At 40.9% G+C, this 17,480-nt stretch overlaps 2 protein-coding genes across 5 annotated transcripts in view; one reads left to right on the top strand and one right to left on the bottom strand.

The window, feature by feature from the left end:
• The window catches only part of LOC147268353 (suppressor of tumorigenicity 7 protein-like), a 164,094-nt gene that overhangs the window by 40,572 nt on the left and 106,042 nt on the right, over nucleotides 1-17,480 (top strand). The window lies entirely within an intron of this gene.
• Nucleotides 1-17,480, bottom strand: part of tox2 (TOX high mobility group box family member 2) — a 102,589-nt gene that overhangs the window by 28,706 nt on the left and 56,403 nt on the right. For both annotated transcript variants that reach the window (XM_086199873.1, XM_086199874.1), the window contains exon 4: nucleotides 5,507-5,788. In XM_086199873.1, the coding sequence (XP_086055999.1) occupies nucleotides 5,507-5,788 (282 nt within the window). The remainder of the gene's footprint in view (nucleotides 1-5,506; nucleotides 5,789-17,480) is intronic.

Below are 17,480 nucleotides of genomic sequence, written 5' to 3'. Positions count from 1 at the left end.
CCAGACACTGGAACCACGGCATGTGCTACCGACACGGAAACAACTGAGTCAAGTACAGAGATGTTAAAAACAACGTCGCAACTGCAATGAAATCGGCAGAGAGAGTTGCCATCACTTGCGACAGCTGGACAAGCAGAGCTATGGACTTGACCATCACCTCTCATTACACTGACAGTAGCTGGTCCCTCATGTCCCACGTTTTACAAACGCGGGCGATTGAAGCTCGCCACACCGCGAGTCATCTTGCTGAGCTGCTGACAGTATGTAGAAGTCTAAGTTGCCCTTCTGTTTTGAATGACGGTCATATATTTAAATAACAAGCGCATGATGTTGTATAACTATTGTTTAATGGTCAGTTCTCAATGTAAATATTAATATTTAATTATGCACCAGGTTAGAGGGTTACTTTTACAATTGAATTTACAGCATCAGTCCTTTGAGAATCTCTTCCATTACCAAAGCAAAATTGGTATTGTAACTAAAATATCGTATCGTATATTATATTGAATCGTATAGGAAATCTTATCGACTATGGACCGAGTGTATCGAAATTGTATCGTATCGGGAGGTCAGTGGTGATACCCAGCTCTAGTCCCATTGGCATTTGGGTACTTCTTGTCCATACTGAGTATCACGATCACCGCCACTTGGTTGTGCCTCTCCATATAAGCTTGTGCAGCTGAGATCTTACATCTCACAACTATGTGTTGGACTGTCTCAGGAGCATCCTTACAAAGCCTGGGTCTGATCTAGTTTTGTAGACCTGGGCCTCTAAGGCTCTTTTGCTTAGGGCCTGCTTCCATAATGAGTACCTCTGTGCTGACTTTCAGTCAGGCATGTTCCAGCCATTGGTTGGTCTGGAGGTCTCCTTGATATCAGCCACTTCCTAAATCTGCATATATACTGCATACATACATACATACATACATACATACATACATACATACATATATGTATATATATACACACACACACATATATACACACACATATATATATATATATATATATATATATATATATATATATATATACACACACACACATATATACACATATATATACATATATACATATATACACATATATATACATATATACATATATATACATATATATGTGTGTGTGTATATGTATGTATATATGTATATGTGTGTGTATATGTATGTATATATGTATATGTGTGTATATGTATGTATATATATATATTATATATATATATATATATATATATATATAAATATATATATATATATATTATATATATGTGTGTGTGTGTATATATATATGTGTATATACTGTATATATATAAAATGTGTTGATCAACCTGAATGCCCCCCCATGCACACCAGGCCCCATAAGCTCATTCCTAAAAACAGTCATGCATCCATGTATAGAACTCAATATGAACACAATTGACTCACCCCTCCAAAACAAACTAAATATGCTTTTCCTGTCTAACATCTCCGTTGTTGTAATAAAGCTCGACTCTAACTCCTTTAACGATATAATTGCCCTGTTTATGTTGATATTGTTACACCTGCAACAGAACACTTTCAAATGCCCTCTTACTTGAATCATAGTATACTTTTAAAAGCCAGCGTCTCTCAGCCTTTTATTGAGACAGAATAATGCTATTTCACTCAACTGAATTATCTCTAAAATATATAATCATGAAATCCACGAGGTACAGGCAACTGGAGATATATGCTCATTTAGAATAAGTGTTACGTCTTTGCAATTTCGTCTTGCTTTCCTCCCCACAATGCCCTCCACTCTCTCTCTCTTTCTCTCTCTTTCTCGCTCTCTTGCTCTCTCTCTCTCACCCCTCCTTGCCTCATCCAACTCCATTGCACTCTTTTCATTGCCCAGCTCACGTATTGAATCTGCCTGATGAAAACAGATCTCACTGCAGCACCACAATAGAATGGCTGATGCAGGAAAGATGAACCCTAATGGATTTTTTTTTCAATGTGCTCAAGATTGAATATAAGCCCTGACCTCCAGATGTAGTGGATCCATTTCAACAGCAGAGATATTGTTTATAGTGAAGACACACACACACACACACACGTACACAAAAACAAACAGCGACAGCAGCAACAAAACTACAACACTGCCATAATAGTCTAAAATTAGAATTAACCCTCATTATTCAATCCATCCATGTTAAGTGAAGGATTCTTAATGATCAAATCTCTTGTTTGGACTGTTTAATTACTCTGTTCAACAGACTGTGTCAAGGTGAGGCACCAATTTAATAGACGCTCGGCTCTCAGATCAAATGAACCTCTGCTACGCTTTAGTAGTTTTGCGAGGCTGATTGATTTGATTTAGACATTTCTGAGTTTGCTTTATATTCTGCATTTTGCAGAGAAGTTGAACTAAGGTTTTGCAGTAGCTCTGAGATCCTCTCAGAGCAAATTAGAAATATCAAGATGTGGGTGTTGAGTTATAAAGGTTGTTTTTTTTAAAAGGTTGATGATGATCTTAAAAGCAATTTTTAATGCAGTGCAATCATTTCAGGTACTGTAATTCTATTTATCTTATCATGTAACAAAAACAGTCTGGTTTATATGAATAGCAATTGCCAGCGGTTACTGGAAACTAGTTCTTAATACATTTTCATCACCTTTAACATTTGAAATGTAATGCAGTTTCATCAGCCACCCTGCAGTATTCAATCTATTAGAACCATAGACTGTGGCCGTCTGTAGGAGTAACAAATAACCTGACGGCTGAGAGAGAGACTGGCCAATCTTCCACTGTCTCCACGGTAAAGGTCATGACCAAAATGTGAAATGAATATGAAGATAAATGACACATGAATCTCATACCTAGGGGGGTACTCCAATAGTATACATCATATACAGTGTACTGTATTTACATTTCAGATGCGTATCGACACATATTTCAGCTGTACGCCGTTGTTTTGCCTTATCTTCTCTCTGTGATTATCATCATGGTATATTCTGCTTGACCTTGAACCTGATGTGCATCTGTATATTTGAACAGTTTATAAAATATGTTCCATTCCCTTCATCAACCACAAAAACAAGCAGCGGACTGAAAAGACAATGTGATGTTCAATATATGATCAAGCTTTTAAACTAGCAAAAAATAAATAAAATACCCATCTGTTGATTGTTTAGAGTATCTAAGTTAATATCAAATAAGCTCTATAATTCTGACCTTCAAATCTCCACGACAGGAAATGTTGTTCATTGGCAGTATCGCGTCTTTCCTCAGCCAAGTGACTTTCAACTGCAGCTGCAACTAACACACATAACCATGTTCTGTATATGGTACATTTTGAAGGGAGGCACTGAGAAGATTCTTGTCACTGGTTGGTAGGGACTTATATTTACCATCTTTGATTGTTTTTTCTAAGCAGGCGATGTCACTAGTCTGTTCAGATGATGCAAGAGAAAAAGGTCAAATTTCACCAAATGTGTAGGGGTGTAGCCTTGGGCCAAGGAAGAACCCATTCAGTTTTTGGGCATCCATGTAGCACATTTTTTTATAACACTATTGCTCAACTTTTATGACCGTCTCTGGAGTTTGCAAATATTTATCCAATGAACTATTAACAAGAGCTTTTGAATAAATCTCACTTCTCCGTCAGTTCCTACAACTCATAAAACTTCACCTTGACTAAAGTGGTGCAAATGCCAGAGCTGAAGGGAAACGGCAAAGTTAGATTGATTAAATCAATTCTGTTTCCTGGTTTGCCAATCAGCTCTGGTGTACAAGCTGAAACTGGTTAGATATTATGCAACCCTGGCTAACTGCCATTTATCATTATGGAACATTCTGGGGAAAAAAAAAAAAAGCAGTAATCTGTACTGGCTGGGTTACATTGCCAAATACACTATGTATTACATTGATATTGAGCAAGTATGATAGGTTCACATCAGATTGTCTTCAACATGAGGAACGTCACATGGTGTATAGGTTTCATAGGTTTTTACTATTAAGTTTGTGTATTATTTTCAGTGACAACGAGACAAGACGAGGTTTCTTCTCTCCTGGTGCCATCTGTGTATTTTAATACTGCCGAATTCCCAATAAAGCTGTTGCTAATGATACATTTTTCTGTTTCTGTCTGAAATAAGGATTGAGATACGGCCACGTAACACAACCGTTATATGTTTACTGCATGCACTTGCAATCTGCTGCTCAGCACTAAAATTCAGATTCTACATTGTCAAACAAAGTCACCATGAGCAAGACAACAGCTGTGCTTTGATTTTTAGCTGCATTTACATGTAAATATGATCACTTAGAAGGAACGTTAGAAGCAACACATTATATACAGTATAGCAGCTCATTTACATTCAGTTCGGCTGCTTGTCTGTCTTGCTGACTGTCCTGTGTCTCTTCCACAACCTGAACAGGGGACAGAAATGCCTCCCTTGATTGCCAGGAAAGTCACTGAGGTTTGTTCAGAAAGTCCCCGGAATCAGCAGAACCGTTATGACGAGAGAGGGAGTAACAGCTTCAGTGTGGGCTTATTTGAGGAGTTCTACCCTTGTATACAGGGCTGGCCAAGCTTAGTAAACAAAGCTGAGGCAGCCTCATCTGACTTAATATAAAAAAAATAATATAAAACAAGTTACCGGTAATACATTTTTTCTCATAGAAATGCTTCCATTCCAGAACAACAAGATAAAACATAAGCTTTAAAGGAAGACTAAAATGCATCTATTCTACAATTCTTTAGGATTTTATTCCGTAAAGCCTCACCTTCACTCAACTACGCTTTTTTTTAACCACATATACTAAAAGAGAGACAGTTAAATAGAGAACTTTTCCTTTATTGCAACCAATACATAATATGTCACTCTCAAAAGCTTTATGTACATCATTTGTTGTGATAGAAACCTGCTCTATTTCCTGCAGTGCTCATGAATGCAATTAGAGTTTGGAGATGCTAATTTGCAGAGAAGCAGTTATGTGTGGAGCTCGGGGAGTAATCAGTGCGTATTCATGTTTGAAGGCTTGACAGATTGACCGATGCGTGCTGTCGAGGTAGAGATGACGCTGATGGATTTACCCACAATCCTTTTGTCCATGCATCAGAGCTGATATGGCAACCACTGAATGAGTATTCTTACTCCATCCCTTCCCCCACTTCATGAGGTGGAAATTACATCTCCCTTACAGGGTTGTTTCATATTCATATAGGGTTGGCACGTCTGTTTTAGATATTTTGCAATACCCCAAAATCAATGATTCTCTTTAAATCTATCAGGTCCTCCATCATAATTATTGTTTATCTAAATTCCAATCATGTAACTGCTTTAGTGTTTATTATCTGTTTGTTCTTGAGTACCTTAAAAAAATTCAAATGTTTTAGGTATGCGGGGTTGCATCCAAACATCTGTCCTATTCAGTTGTTCTTAGTTGCTTCAAATATCTGGAACATTTACAGTCATGACTGAAATCAAAATCCAGACTAGGGTGTAACAGTTAAAGGTGGGGGAGTCTATGAAGTGCTACTCACCGAGGGGATTTGGCTGGAGACGAGTTGGCTGTCTTGTGCCAGCATGTTGGACATCATGAGTGTGGGCAGCTCTGGGTAGGAATAAGGGTTGATGAGACCATTGTGTGGCAGCGAGTGGCAGAGGTAGCCTGTAGAGTCGTGCTCCATCAGGTGAAGAAGGGGAGGCTCTGGGTGGTTCGGTGGAGTGATGGGGGGGATCTCATAGTCTTCGTCCCCGTTTCCACTGGCATTGCCGCCGCCTCCGCCTCCGCCTCCGCCGCCACCGGTCTGACCTGTGTAGCTCTGACAGACGGAAAGAGACATCAGAAGTGAGAAACGTTCAACATTTACGCTGACAAAGCTGAAGCTTTGTCAGATTTTTAACATCATCCCATATGAGTTACGGATGAGTGCGAAGAGACAGGTGTTCAGTCAGATATAATGGATATTTTAACCACATTTTCAGAGGAAAAAAGTAGATGTATATATTTTCATTCTTCTTACATTAATAGTAGATTGCACTTTTGTATAATTCAGTTGTATGGGGACCTTGAAGAGAAAAGAAAAAGCCTTTCACAAAACACAACAGCATGTCACTGAGTTTTCTGAAATGCCATTTTGTTTTCTTAAATGTTATTTTCTGCCCTTCAGGGCCTTCATACATTATCAACATGTACTGTAAACCAACACATTCTAATCCCTGCAATTCTACAAAAAGCTTTATAAATGTTTTGGTAGAATAGGTGTCATATTGTGTCAAATGTTTAACATCTCATTTTTCAAAAACTCCAGAGTGATTGGTACAGCAGCCTTCGTATGTGTGCACGGCACTAACGCAGCAAGTCCAATCAGATCAGAGTTCTATACAGAGCAAGAAGAGAAGAAAAATAGCAGGGAAAATCAACTGGGAATGAAAAGCAATTTTGTCAGAGACGATCCAACATGACTCCCTTTGTAATGACTGCGTCAAATTAATCATCACAAATAATATTCTGGTGTCAGCCATTCAAGGGGTTTTTAATAGAATTTTTATGATTCATGTCTAGCAGTATACATCAAACAGTCAGTTCTGCAACGTTTCTGAAATCAATTCAATATCATCTTTGTGTAGGCTGTCATCCTCGGCAGCAGAGTGGTCATTTATCTCTCAAACAGATACTTTTAGAAAATAAGGAGCATGGGAAGATGGAGGAACAGAGAAAGAATACGCGGCACAATGTTTTCTTGTTTCTATCAACCTTTTTCTTTGTGTAAAAGTGAGAAGAAAGGCCCGATTTGTATTTGTTTGCCCATATCAGCAGTAGGTTTAGCGCGATGAAGGGCAAGTTCATCAGTTCTGTTACTTGATTAGGTGGTAAGATGAGATGCTTTAAGTGCATACAGATAAATACCCGAGATGACAGTAAGAATAGTTTCCTCCAACTTTAAAAGGACACTGTGTGCTGGTTTTAATACGAACAATTCAACAAACTCTGTCAACATAAATACATCATTTTGGAGATTTAGTCATTGCCTTTGTTTCCATTTGGATGGCGGATTGAGCCTTTTAAAGGACAATGTTCTTTTTCCACAATAGCTTTCAGCAGGATTAAAATGTATATATAAAGCCTTTTAATGAATACCAATCTTCGAGAGTAAGCACAAAGCCAGATGAGAGGAATTTCATTAAGTTGCAATACCTTAAACAGTAAAATGCTCATTTTTGACCACAAAATGAATATGTGGGTGCAGCGTTGTATTGTCAGACAGGAATGTACACACAGCCTGGACATTAAAAGGACACTAAATGAAAAAAGAAAACTGTCATTGCCTCAATTTGATTTACTTTGTCCTGACATACCCTGTAAGCCAGTTGATACTAATTTTCTAGACCGTCCTTTGAAGACAGATGTTTTTGTAAACCTTTGGGGATAGTTTTATTGTTTGGCCTAATGGACAAGAAAACGAACATTTCCTGAGATTCAATTTCCCTCATAATTGTTGGAAGGAAACGAGATTGTCTGCTGTAAACATTGGAGCCATTGTGTGAAGTGAGTCCCCCGTGTGTGTCCCTCTGAGCATTCTCTTCACCATCATCATATGCGCTTATAATGTGGGTGACTATTGTGTAACCTAAAACAAAATGCCACGCTCAGTTATCACGCAGCGTGTTCATCAACCTCTTTTGTTTTGTCAGTGGATAAATATACATCTATCCATACAGCAACATTTTCCTGCTCCCAGTCACTGTACATGAGATGAGGACGGAGGACGTGTCATGTGTTGGATTGCTGTGAAGGCTCATACGGTGCCCTTGATGATAAAATGTAAATACCAAGGACGTTCCCAGTTGGAGTGGCGCAAGATAAATTATTCATATGCTTCTATTGTACATGTACTTTTTATACTCACATGTACGCCCTGGTTAATGTACACTCCTTTCTCCTGTAAAAGTAAAATCTAATGCATCTGAAGGATTGTAGCATGTGTCCTGATGTAGAAATACCTTTTTCCTTTATGAGGTACAGTATTGATCATTACTTTACTTTAAGTAGTCAGAGTCTAAAACCTGTATTTTTTTTTTCCCTCCCTGAAACATGATTATTTTCTCCTCTGATCCACTCTATGGGGAACATTATTTCCAATGCACAGTATGCTCAGCCCACAGAGAAAGTGAAACACAATCTGTAACATTTTAATTAAGAGATAGATCTCTCCACTGTAATTGTTGCATACCAGCACACCTTTCATTTGAAGGAAACAGATGAATAGACAGTTGGTATGGGACCGAGAGAGAAAATATCATTGATTTGGGAGCCTTCCAGCTTGTCTTTTTTTTTTTTTTTTTTGGCACAAATCTCTCTCTCCCTCTGCAGCACTGCCTGAGTATTCAAGGCCTTCTGGAGATGATATTGACTGTGGCTAATGGCTCATTATCTGTACATTGTTTTTTCCTATTAGATTACAGTTATGACGCCTGTGGAAATCCGGATTTAGGACGTAACCCAATTAAAATTAGGCCGTATATTCTTTTAAAATAATCCACTGTATGATATATTGAAAAGCAGCATGCATTTACTGTATCATTACATGATCTTAGCATGTGTTATCTACATGTTTAATATCACCCAAAAAATATGGGGCTATTATAGAAATATCTTGTAGTTATAACGCAACCCCCTTGTATTTCTTCCTGAAATAAAATCTAGCAAGGCATCAAGTTGCATAACAATAGCACGAGTAGATTCAGGCCGACTGTCTCGATGCTACACAAAAATTTTGGAGTCCTCCCAAGTCAGCATTTATTTTAGGGAGAGGGCGGGACCGACAGTTCAGAGAGACGTTGACAGATCTACCTCGGCCTTAATGTGCACTTATCTGCCTATTGGAGAGCTTTGTCACTGCATTGATTTATGCTTAAAATTCCCCCCTCGCACAAGCACTTCCATCACCTCTGACACGCTCGTTCCAACACCTTCCACCACAGCGAACTCTGCACACAGAGACAAAGTCAGGACCCGTTATCTCTTCACTCCGCGCCATCTGTTTTTTTCAAAGTAAACATGAGTTTATCTTTTGAAAGAACTTGAGAGCATCAACTATTTTCATTCCCATCAACCTCCCAAAGGAAGACTCTACTGTATATTTATGAATGAATTCCTGTTTACTCATGTTACTTGTGTTTCAATGTAACACAGTGGAGGCAAATAGAGCTTGTGTATATGTGCGTTTTTTAAACTTGGGTGAACGCGTTAAATAATGGCTGAATGACCCCTTCTCCATTGGGAGTAAATGAGTTGCATTTTTTTCCCCCTTCTGGTGTGTGTTTGACATCACAAACAGACTGTAAAACAGCGTCAACAAACAGTATGGAGGGAAGTCATGGTGTATTTTATATCTGAGGTTTTCAAACTCAGCTGAATGCTGCTTGGATGCAGATGGGTTGAATTTCTGGCCAATTATGACTAAAAGACAGAGGTTACAGGTAGATCAGGGGGAAATTATTAGCTTCACCTGGATTTTGTGTTTGTATCAATTTCAACAAGAATCAGAGCTGATAACCACCCATGCAGGGTCATTGGGTCTTGAATGCCAACTAAACCAATCCCACCAAAAAGTCAGATTTTTGCATGTTTTGCTCCAGTTTTTCTTTCAGTGTTGAATCACTTTTTCAGTTTTGGCAACAGTTTGTTTTTCCATGCATTTGCTTTCTTTAGCCTGTGTCCCCTTCTTTATCTATCCATCTCTCTAAGTCAACTCAGGCTTAATTAAAGCCATTGCTGTTCTTCTTCCACAATATCATGTCATGGGGGTATCGAGACACCACAAAGGCTTCACTAACACAGCCCATTGAGAGAGAGAGAGAGAGAAAGAGAGAGAGAGAGAGAGAGAGAGAGAGAGGGAGGGAGGGAGGGGAGAGGGCCAGGGATCCAGTTACAGCCACCCAATACTTCCACTCTCATCTTCCTCTCTTGACTGGCCAGGCCCTGTCCCTAAACAGTTCTGGTCCCTGGTCTCCTGGACTTTGCCCACCCCATTCGCCCACCCCCCATTCCCATGCCCCTTGTCATCTCATGACTCTCTAAACCAGCCAGGCTGCATTATTTATCTGTCACAGTGTTACTGTTGGGAAATCATAAAAGGGCTGGTGGGGATGCAGATGCTGTACCACTGCAGACTCTGTCTAGTGAATGAATGGGAGGGAAGGGAAGAAGCTGGGAGGGAAAGCAATCAATTGGGAGGGAAGAAGTGTGTGTGTGTGTGTGTGTGTGTGTGTGTGCGTGTGTGTGTCGGGGGGGGGGTTCTCTACACCTCCACACCTCCAAACCAGATGCATGCACTTTCTAAGAAATAAATCCAGCTACTATCTCTCCAGCACTGACCACTACTGAGAGATGAAATTATTCTGCCCTGTGCCAAAATACTTGTTGCTCCCTTGCAATGATATTTATTCAACATTTGGGTTCTAGATCTTGATCAGGTATTATAGGAGGTAAAATATGGAGGGAATGGTGAGAATCATTTAAATGAGCACCAACTGTCCTTTGGCCCACTAAGCAGATGGCCTCATTCACCCCATATACTGACTTGATTACTAACTAACCTACCATTGACAAAAAGCAGCCTATCTAATTGCATATATTTCCCGCTTTTCTTTTATGTTTTCCTTCCTTCCCCTCCCTCGCGTATCCTGTTCCCAGTGCTCGTCTCACTTGTCAGTCAAGGTCAAGGGGTCATCCTCATCTGATCGCGTGTCAGAGCAGATTAGAATCAGAGCTTTTGTGCAATGTCATATTTCATTATGCATTTGACTCATCTTGCAAGTCAAGGGGTCAGTGTGATTTGATTGGATGACAGAAATGATATAATTTGTGTTTAACCCTAGGCTGTATGAGGCTCTGAGTGGCGTACTAATGCATTTTGCAAAGACGGGGCAGGCCCTCTCCACAAGCGACTAATTTGAAGTGGCACACCGCAGAGTTGAAGGAGAGCCAGAGCTATTGCACAACATGTGCTGAGGTTATAAGGGAGGCTTTATCAAATAATAAACACACCCCCCCCCCCATGTACCTCTGTTTCTGTCTGCCTCACACACCCGCACACACACACACGTGCGTGAGGACTTTTTACTCCGAAAACAGATGCAAGAGCTCAGACATTAGCTGCCTTCTTCACCTTCATTTTTCCCCTATTTTTTTCGTTCTACATCAGTTTGATTCACTGAAAGTGTGTCACTGACCCTTTCCCTCTTCCTCCCTCTTGCCAGCAAAATCAGAGATGTAAGAAATGCGGTCAGCAATAACAAGCACATTATTATTTTAGAAGATTCAGCTGGAATACAAATAAGACTGATATTCGAACAAAAATGTCACTATCAAGATTATTTTAAATTTTTACTTGGATTATGATGAATATCAACACTTTCATTTATGTGTTTGCCGTATTAATGCAATTTTGTTTCCCAGTCTAAGCTGCTGCGAATAATTTGGAAAAAATTAATTACTTTGACTGACATTGCAATTGCAACATGATTCACTGTATTAGAGAGAATGAACCTGAGTCATTAGTCACAAAAAGCTAAAGGTGAGATCTTTGCTGGGGGAACTGTGAATATGGCACCTGCAATTTGGATTTTGCCCTGTAGGCCACATTGCAATTACAATAAAACTATGATTAATTGTTCAGCCCTATCTCAATTACAATTAATCTCAATTTGATTAATATACAATGGATTGTTCAGCTATAATCCAGAGGCAGTTATTACTCTTCAACAAGAATAATAGCAGCTTTTCTGCTTTGCTGTGTTTTAATACATTTAAATGTATTCATATCTTCTACTGATACTGCATTGTGCGCACAAAAAGAGTTCAGGACATTTGGTTGTAATGATATGCAGATGCTGCACAGTGTCAGTGAAACCTCAACTGTGATCTCCTCTAACACGATCAGAAAACAAACCATGGGTGCCCAAGATCCTCTGGAGGGATTGTGATGTTGATACCACTGTGGGTGACTGACTGGGGACGGGGGGTGGGGACGGGGGGGGGATGAAAGGCAAAGGGGGGCAGAAAAGAACAGGGAGAGAAATGAATCCAACATTTCAAATGAGGACCATAATCAAAGTTATTGCCTGACAGGGTGAATTTGGGATTACAATGTAACATTGGCAGACATACAGTATTATTCCCAGAGTCCCCTCTGTCTCTTCGGAGCAGCCATCTCTCCCGGGAAAGGCTTTTTAATGTTTACTCATGGGTACACCACTATCTGTTCTGCACCGCTTAACCACAACCACCGCTATTGCTGAGTTATGACCACATTAAAAACTCCCTAGAGATGTGACAAGGCCAAAAAAGTTAAATGTTTTCAAATGCTGAATGACTCTTCAATTATCTACTTTTCCGCTCTCACTGTCAAAATCATTAGCATCTGAACAATGGTGCTACTGTGTCTGAATGACAAAACTAATTATTGTTATAAGAAAAAGTAAATGGACAAAAAAAAAACAGCACAATAAAGGGTTGGTGGATCTGTACTGACTAACTCTGACAATGTTGAAAATAACAAAGGGAGCGCTGATGGTGCAGTCATCCAAACAAACGTGCACTATTCTGAGAATTGTTAGGATCCTGTCACCCACAAATAACTCTGCTTTACACATGGAGGAGGGTGGTGGTGGTGGGGGGGTAAAGAGCATGTGGCTTGGTGATGGTGCGTTCCAGTTAGTGTGTCATTTAATCTGCGACAAATGTGTGTCTGTTTCTGCCTGAACAGAAAATGAGATAGCCCTTGAATGCTTCATTTCATAGGTATCCTTGATTTTTTTTTTTTTCCCTGCACATACATTCATTGTCATGGGCTGCCTGCGTTGTATGTGCCTGTTGTGTCAGTGCGTCCTTAAGTGTCTCCCCTCCCTGGTTCAGAGTCAATGAGGCTGTGTATCAGAGGCTGGCACAGCTGGTGGGAGCAGGAGACTAACATCTGGACCCTCGTACTCTTGGTGCCATTGTTAATAAGCAGCTGGTGGGGAGTGGAGGGGATTGGAGGAGACGGCTCTCCAGTGTCAATGAACCTCCCTGTTGCTCACTAGACCTCCTCTCTCAAAGTCATCCTCGATGCATCTCACAAGTATTCCCAACAGACTGCTGAGATTCCAGAGTTAAACCACAACGTAGCTTAAAGGGGAGCTTCAATACCCATTTTTTGGGTCTTTGTAATTGATTCTGGTCTCCCATAGAGCAGCTAGACACCACTGACCACAGAGAAAGCTTTGTAGATATTCAGGGAGTTGGGCCTCTCGCTGCCTCTCTTCCTGGTATTTTCTGCATCTCGCAAAAAAGGTCTGTTTAATTTACCACTCCCCTTTGCCCTCCTCCATGTACGCCTCCTGCCACGCCCACTCTGGTGTGACTGGTCACCATTCCGAGGACTCCTGAAGTGCAGATGATCACTGCTGAGCATCTCCTCATTTCGCCGGTGCAGGAGTTCAGAGGACATGGAGACCATAACTTATAACACCTTTTTCCTGATTTCTGACAAAAACTAAAGGCAGTGAGCACACTGATAAAATGCTACGATAGCTCAGGCTTCTGACTCTTCAACACAACCTAGTAATGAAGAAATGGCTCTGTCCTTTAGCCTCAGGCTAGCTGCTTGGTTCTGGCCCAGGTTAAATAAACAGTCCGGTGTGACAACCACGTGGGGATTTTTTTTTTGGCCTGGAAAAAGCACCTCTATCTAGTCTTGGAAACTTCATTTCACTTTAGGAAAGTGAAATGAAGTTAACTTTCCCTCACTCCCAAAAAACATGTTCTGGGAGCCATTGCACGTTGGTACACTGTGAAGCAAGCGGTTTGCAGCAGTAAAACTACCCAGGCCGAGTGGGGGGAGGGAACAGGTACAGGGATGTGTGAGAGAGCTGCAAACATTGCTATTGAGCTATTGTATTGTACAGTCGGTAGAGTGTAGCTAATATCTGATGCACACTTTTGATATGTGTGTGAGGACAAAGTAAAACTACAAATGTTATGGTTTCTTTTCAATAGGTCTACTTTTCATTGTGCGAACACAGAGTGATGGAACAATGAAGCAGAACCAAGTTTGACATACTAGACAATATCACAGTAGTGACTCGAGGGAATGTGGATCTTCATCCAATGTGATTTCAGCCACCAACACTTGTGCATGTTTGTTTTGCATTTCGATATTTTAAACCCCAAAAGAGGTTTATTGCTCGGCTCCAATGTGGCTATTGATAGCTAAATCCAGTTGGTGATACGTCACGTTCACCTTGCTGCAACTGTTGGTTTTTGCTGAACGTTCCCTGCTGCAGGACCAATGAGGCACAGACCCAATCGGGGATATGAATTCTACAAACCCTTCACACTACAGGATCATTTGCAGATAATTGACTTGATTTGCCCCCTCACAGTTGGAGGCACAAATCAGATCCAAAATTACCTTGACCAGCCTCTAGTGAGGGACCAGCATGATTTAACCTCCTGCATTATGATCAGGTACGGAAATGTGTATTAAAACCATTTTCTAACAACTTCCTGTGATTTTTTTTTCCCCCTCCCATAAACATTTTATTATATGTGTCTGCCAGTTTTGGATCAATATCTTTTCTGTGTTCCACTTATGCAGTTAAAAAAAGAAAAAAAATATACCTTATTTAAATTTTCTATGAGCAGAGGAAATAAGTCAACATGGATCGATGTCAGCTCGGGGCTTTTTCATACCTTAAAGTTATTACATCAATAATTAATACTAATGAATCAGGATTCAGTGGAACATTTTCCTCTCTATTAACCAGTGTTTTTTTTTTTGCCCCTTCTTAGCCATGAGGGAAAATCAGTAAAAATTTTGCAAGCTTTATTTTTAAAACAGACAGAAAATCTCTGTGATTATGAAAAATGAACATTCCATGTCTCATTCTGGCATGCGATGGAGCACACGAGTGAGTGTTTGGTCTCTCATCATGCCATCCAGTTGGGTGAAAGGCCTACACAAACACATTAAGGTTGCTATTAGTTTCATCTAATCACCCCGGGGCAACGAGGTGATGGACAGCTTGGCAAAGTGAGGGCCTTACACAAATATACAGCTGTGCATTCATTCGCAGTGCCATGTCAGTTGAGTATTTCAAACAGAGCTTTTATATGAACAAGTGGGACTGAGGGGGATGAGGTAGGTGGGGAGGAGGGAGGGGGGGGTCTAAATGACTGTAAAAAGGCCACGGGGAGAGAGCTTTCCATCTCGCGGCCGCCGCAACAAATATGCCTGCACATCTTTTTGCTTTGTCTCCACTCCCTGCTTCGTCAGCGAACGACTATAGAAATATTTTGGCAGGCTGTGCTTTGTTTTCATTTTCACAAAAGATGTAGTGAGGGAGAGAGAAAGAGAGAGAGAGAAAGAGAGGGGGAGGGGCAGGTGAGAGAAGTGCAACGTGGGAAAGGTGAAGGATGTTGTCAGGTCAGAGGGACATTTGAGAATAAAGGGGATAAAGTAAAGAGGAGGTGGGAGGATGAAGGGAAGGAGGGAAGAAATAAAAGAAGGGTGGGAGGTGGAGGTGAGGTAGAAGAAGATGAGCATGTGACAGGCACATGAACTGACGGGAAGCCAGGTGGATGTGTCAGGTGAGGTTGCAAAAAAAGGAGGGCAGACAAGGGTTTGGGAAGATTGAGGTGAGGACAGGAAGGTAAGGCAGGTAAAGGGGGACTCAATAGGAAGAGACGGTGAAGGGAGGGGGAAGCTGGAAGTGTACGGGGGGGGGGGGCTGCCACTCTGGTCTCCTGCTTCAATCTAAACAGTGGGAGGAAGCTGTAAATCAGACTAATGCGACCGAGCTATAATTCAGACCAGCAGGGCCGGGGCGCTAGTGCTAGGACCCGAACGGCGGGAGTTTACAAAATGCCGCCGCAAGGCTTTAATCAGTGCACAGATCCGAAGATACCGTCTCCCCCAATCAGCAGGCTTCCTGTCAGTCACACACGAGTGAATCTGACCAATCAGGCTCTGCTGAGGTTCCAGACGGGCTGGCTGTTCTCTGGGCTGCTGCCAACGAGAGTATTACTCATCTAAACTGGAAAGGTGGAATGGGCCTTTAATTCAGAGCATAGAGCAACAATATGATAGATTTGTCAAAGGTTGGACATAAAAGACTATGGGATCATGTTCTACAATGGTTCATCAGAAACACATGGGAGAAAATGAGAGACACAGGGGAGCTGTAAGTGGAGGACTTTATTATTTTCAGTGCTCAGTTTCTACAAAAACTCTATCTGAGATCTGTCCAAAACTGTTAACAAGAGTTTTTACACCTGTGGATCTATTATTAAAGACATCTAGGAAAAATAGAGAATAACATTAGTGAGTTCAGTCTGTCGACATGTTTCATAAATGTTATCACAAGCACATCTGTTTGCAGCGGAAGAGGAAAAAAAACTTTCTATAAATCAATGATCTGCCTCTGCTTCTCCATGTGGCTCACAGATCTGCTGTTGGCACACAAACACTTCCCTAATTACAACTACAACACCCAAGGGAATGGTATAATCCGCGCCAGCAATTACTTAAAACATAACAACTAAGATGAGAAATGGCATCAAAGTTGCAGTTAAAACATAATTTGAACTCACAACATATGAAGCAAATCATTCATAGCCAGATGTTGCCTTTTATATGTCTACATTTTACTCATAGAGGGAGGGGGACAATGCATGGACTTATAAAAGGAAATGCAAATGGTGCCAACAACACACCTTTCAACTCAACAGTCCACAATATTTCAGCTTTGATGCTGCAGGAAATGGCCACAGCTCGATGGTAACGCAGAGCTGGATGGTGCACTCGCAGTAGGACTACTGCGACTGGCTGCGCTACACACACACACACACACTGTGCATGTTAAAACCACATGCAGCGTTTTGGCAGCAAAGACGCTACAGCGGCAGCCAATCAATAAAACCTTGTTACACTAATTGCAAGATCATAATCTCCGTTCCTACTTCTGCTGAATATCCAAACAGTCACTCCATTAGCTGAATTATTCCCTGGTGCAGTTTCTCCATCTCTCTTACCCTCCTCCCTTCCATTTTGCTTCTTTTTTTTTTTCCTATGACATAGTTCTCTCAAACAGCAGTTCTGTTAAATGAATTCATAAGTCAGGGAGGAAGACATCAAAGCAAAGCATTGTCAAGGTAAAGTGCTGATGGAGTTTCTTTCCCTTTGCTGCAAAGCTATGAGAAGGCATCTCTACAGTGCTTTATCTTTGATCACATCTCTTCGTTCTGTCCTGTTTAGTATTAGCAAGAGAAATCCTGCTTCAGCTGGGTCTACCGAGACCTTTCTAATAGAAAAAAGAGGCTCTCTACATTGCAGATGCTATTCTCATGTCCACTGAGAAGATTTTATTCTACAGTGTCTCTTTTCTGCCTGCTCGAGGGTCTGATCCAACCTGGGTAACAACTCCAGAATCCCCTTGTTGGGTGCTCTTTTCTGCACTGATGCCAGG

The sequence above is a fragment of the Aulostomus chinensis genome, chromosome 3 (genome assembly GCF_037954235.1).
Source record: "Aulostomus chinensis isolate RoL2024-O1b breed Wild chromosome 3, RoL_Achi_v1.0, whole genome shotgun sequence".
Classification (NCBI taxonomy): Eukaryota; Metazoa; Chordata; class Actinopteri; order Syngnathiformes; family Aulostomidae; genus Aulostomus; species Aulostomus chinensis.
Note: the sequence above shows the minus strand (reverse complement) of the source record. Positions and strands in the feature narration are given on the sequence as shown.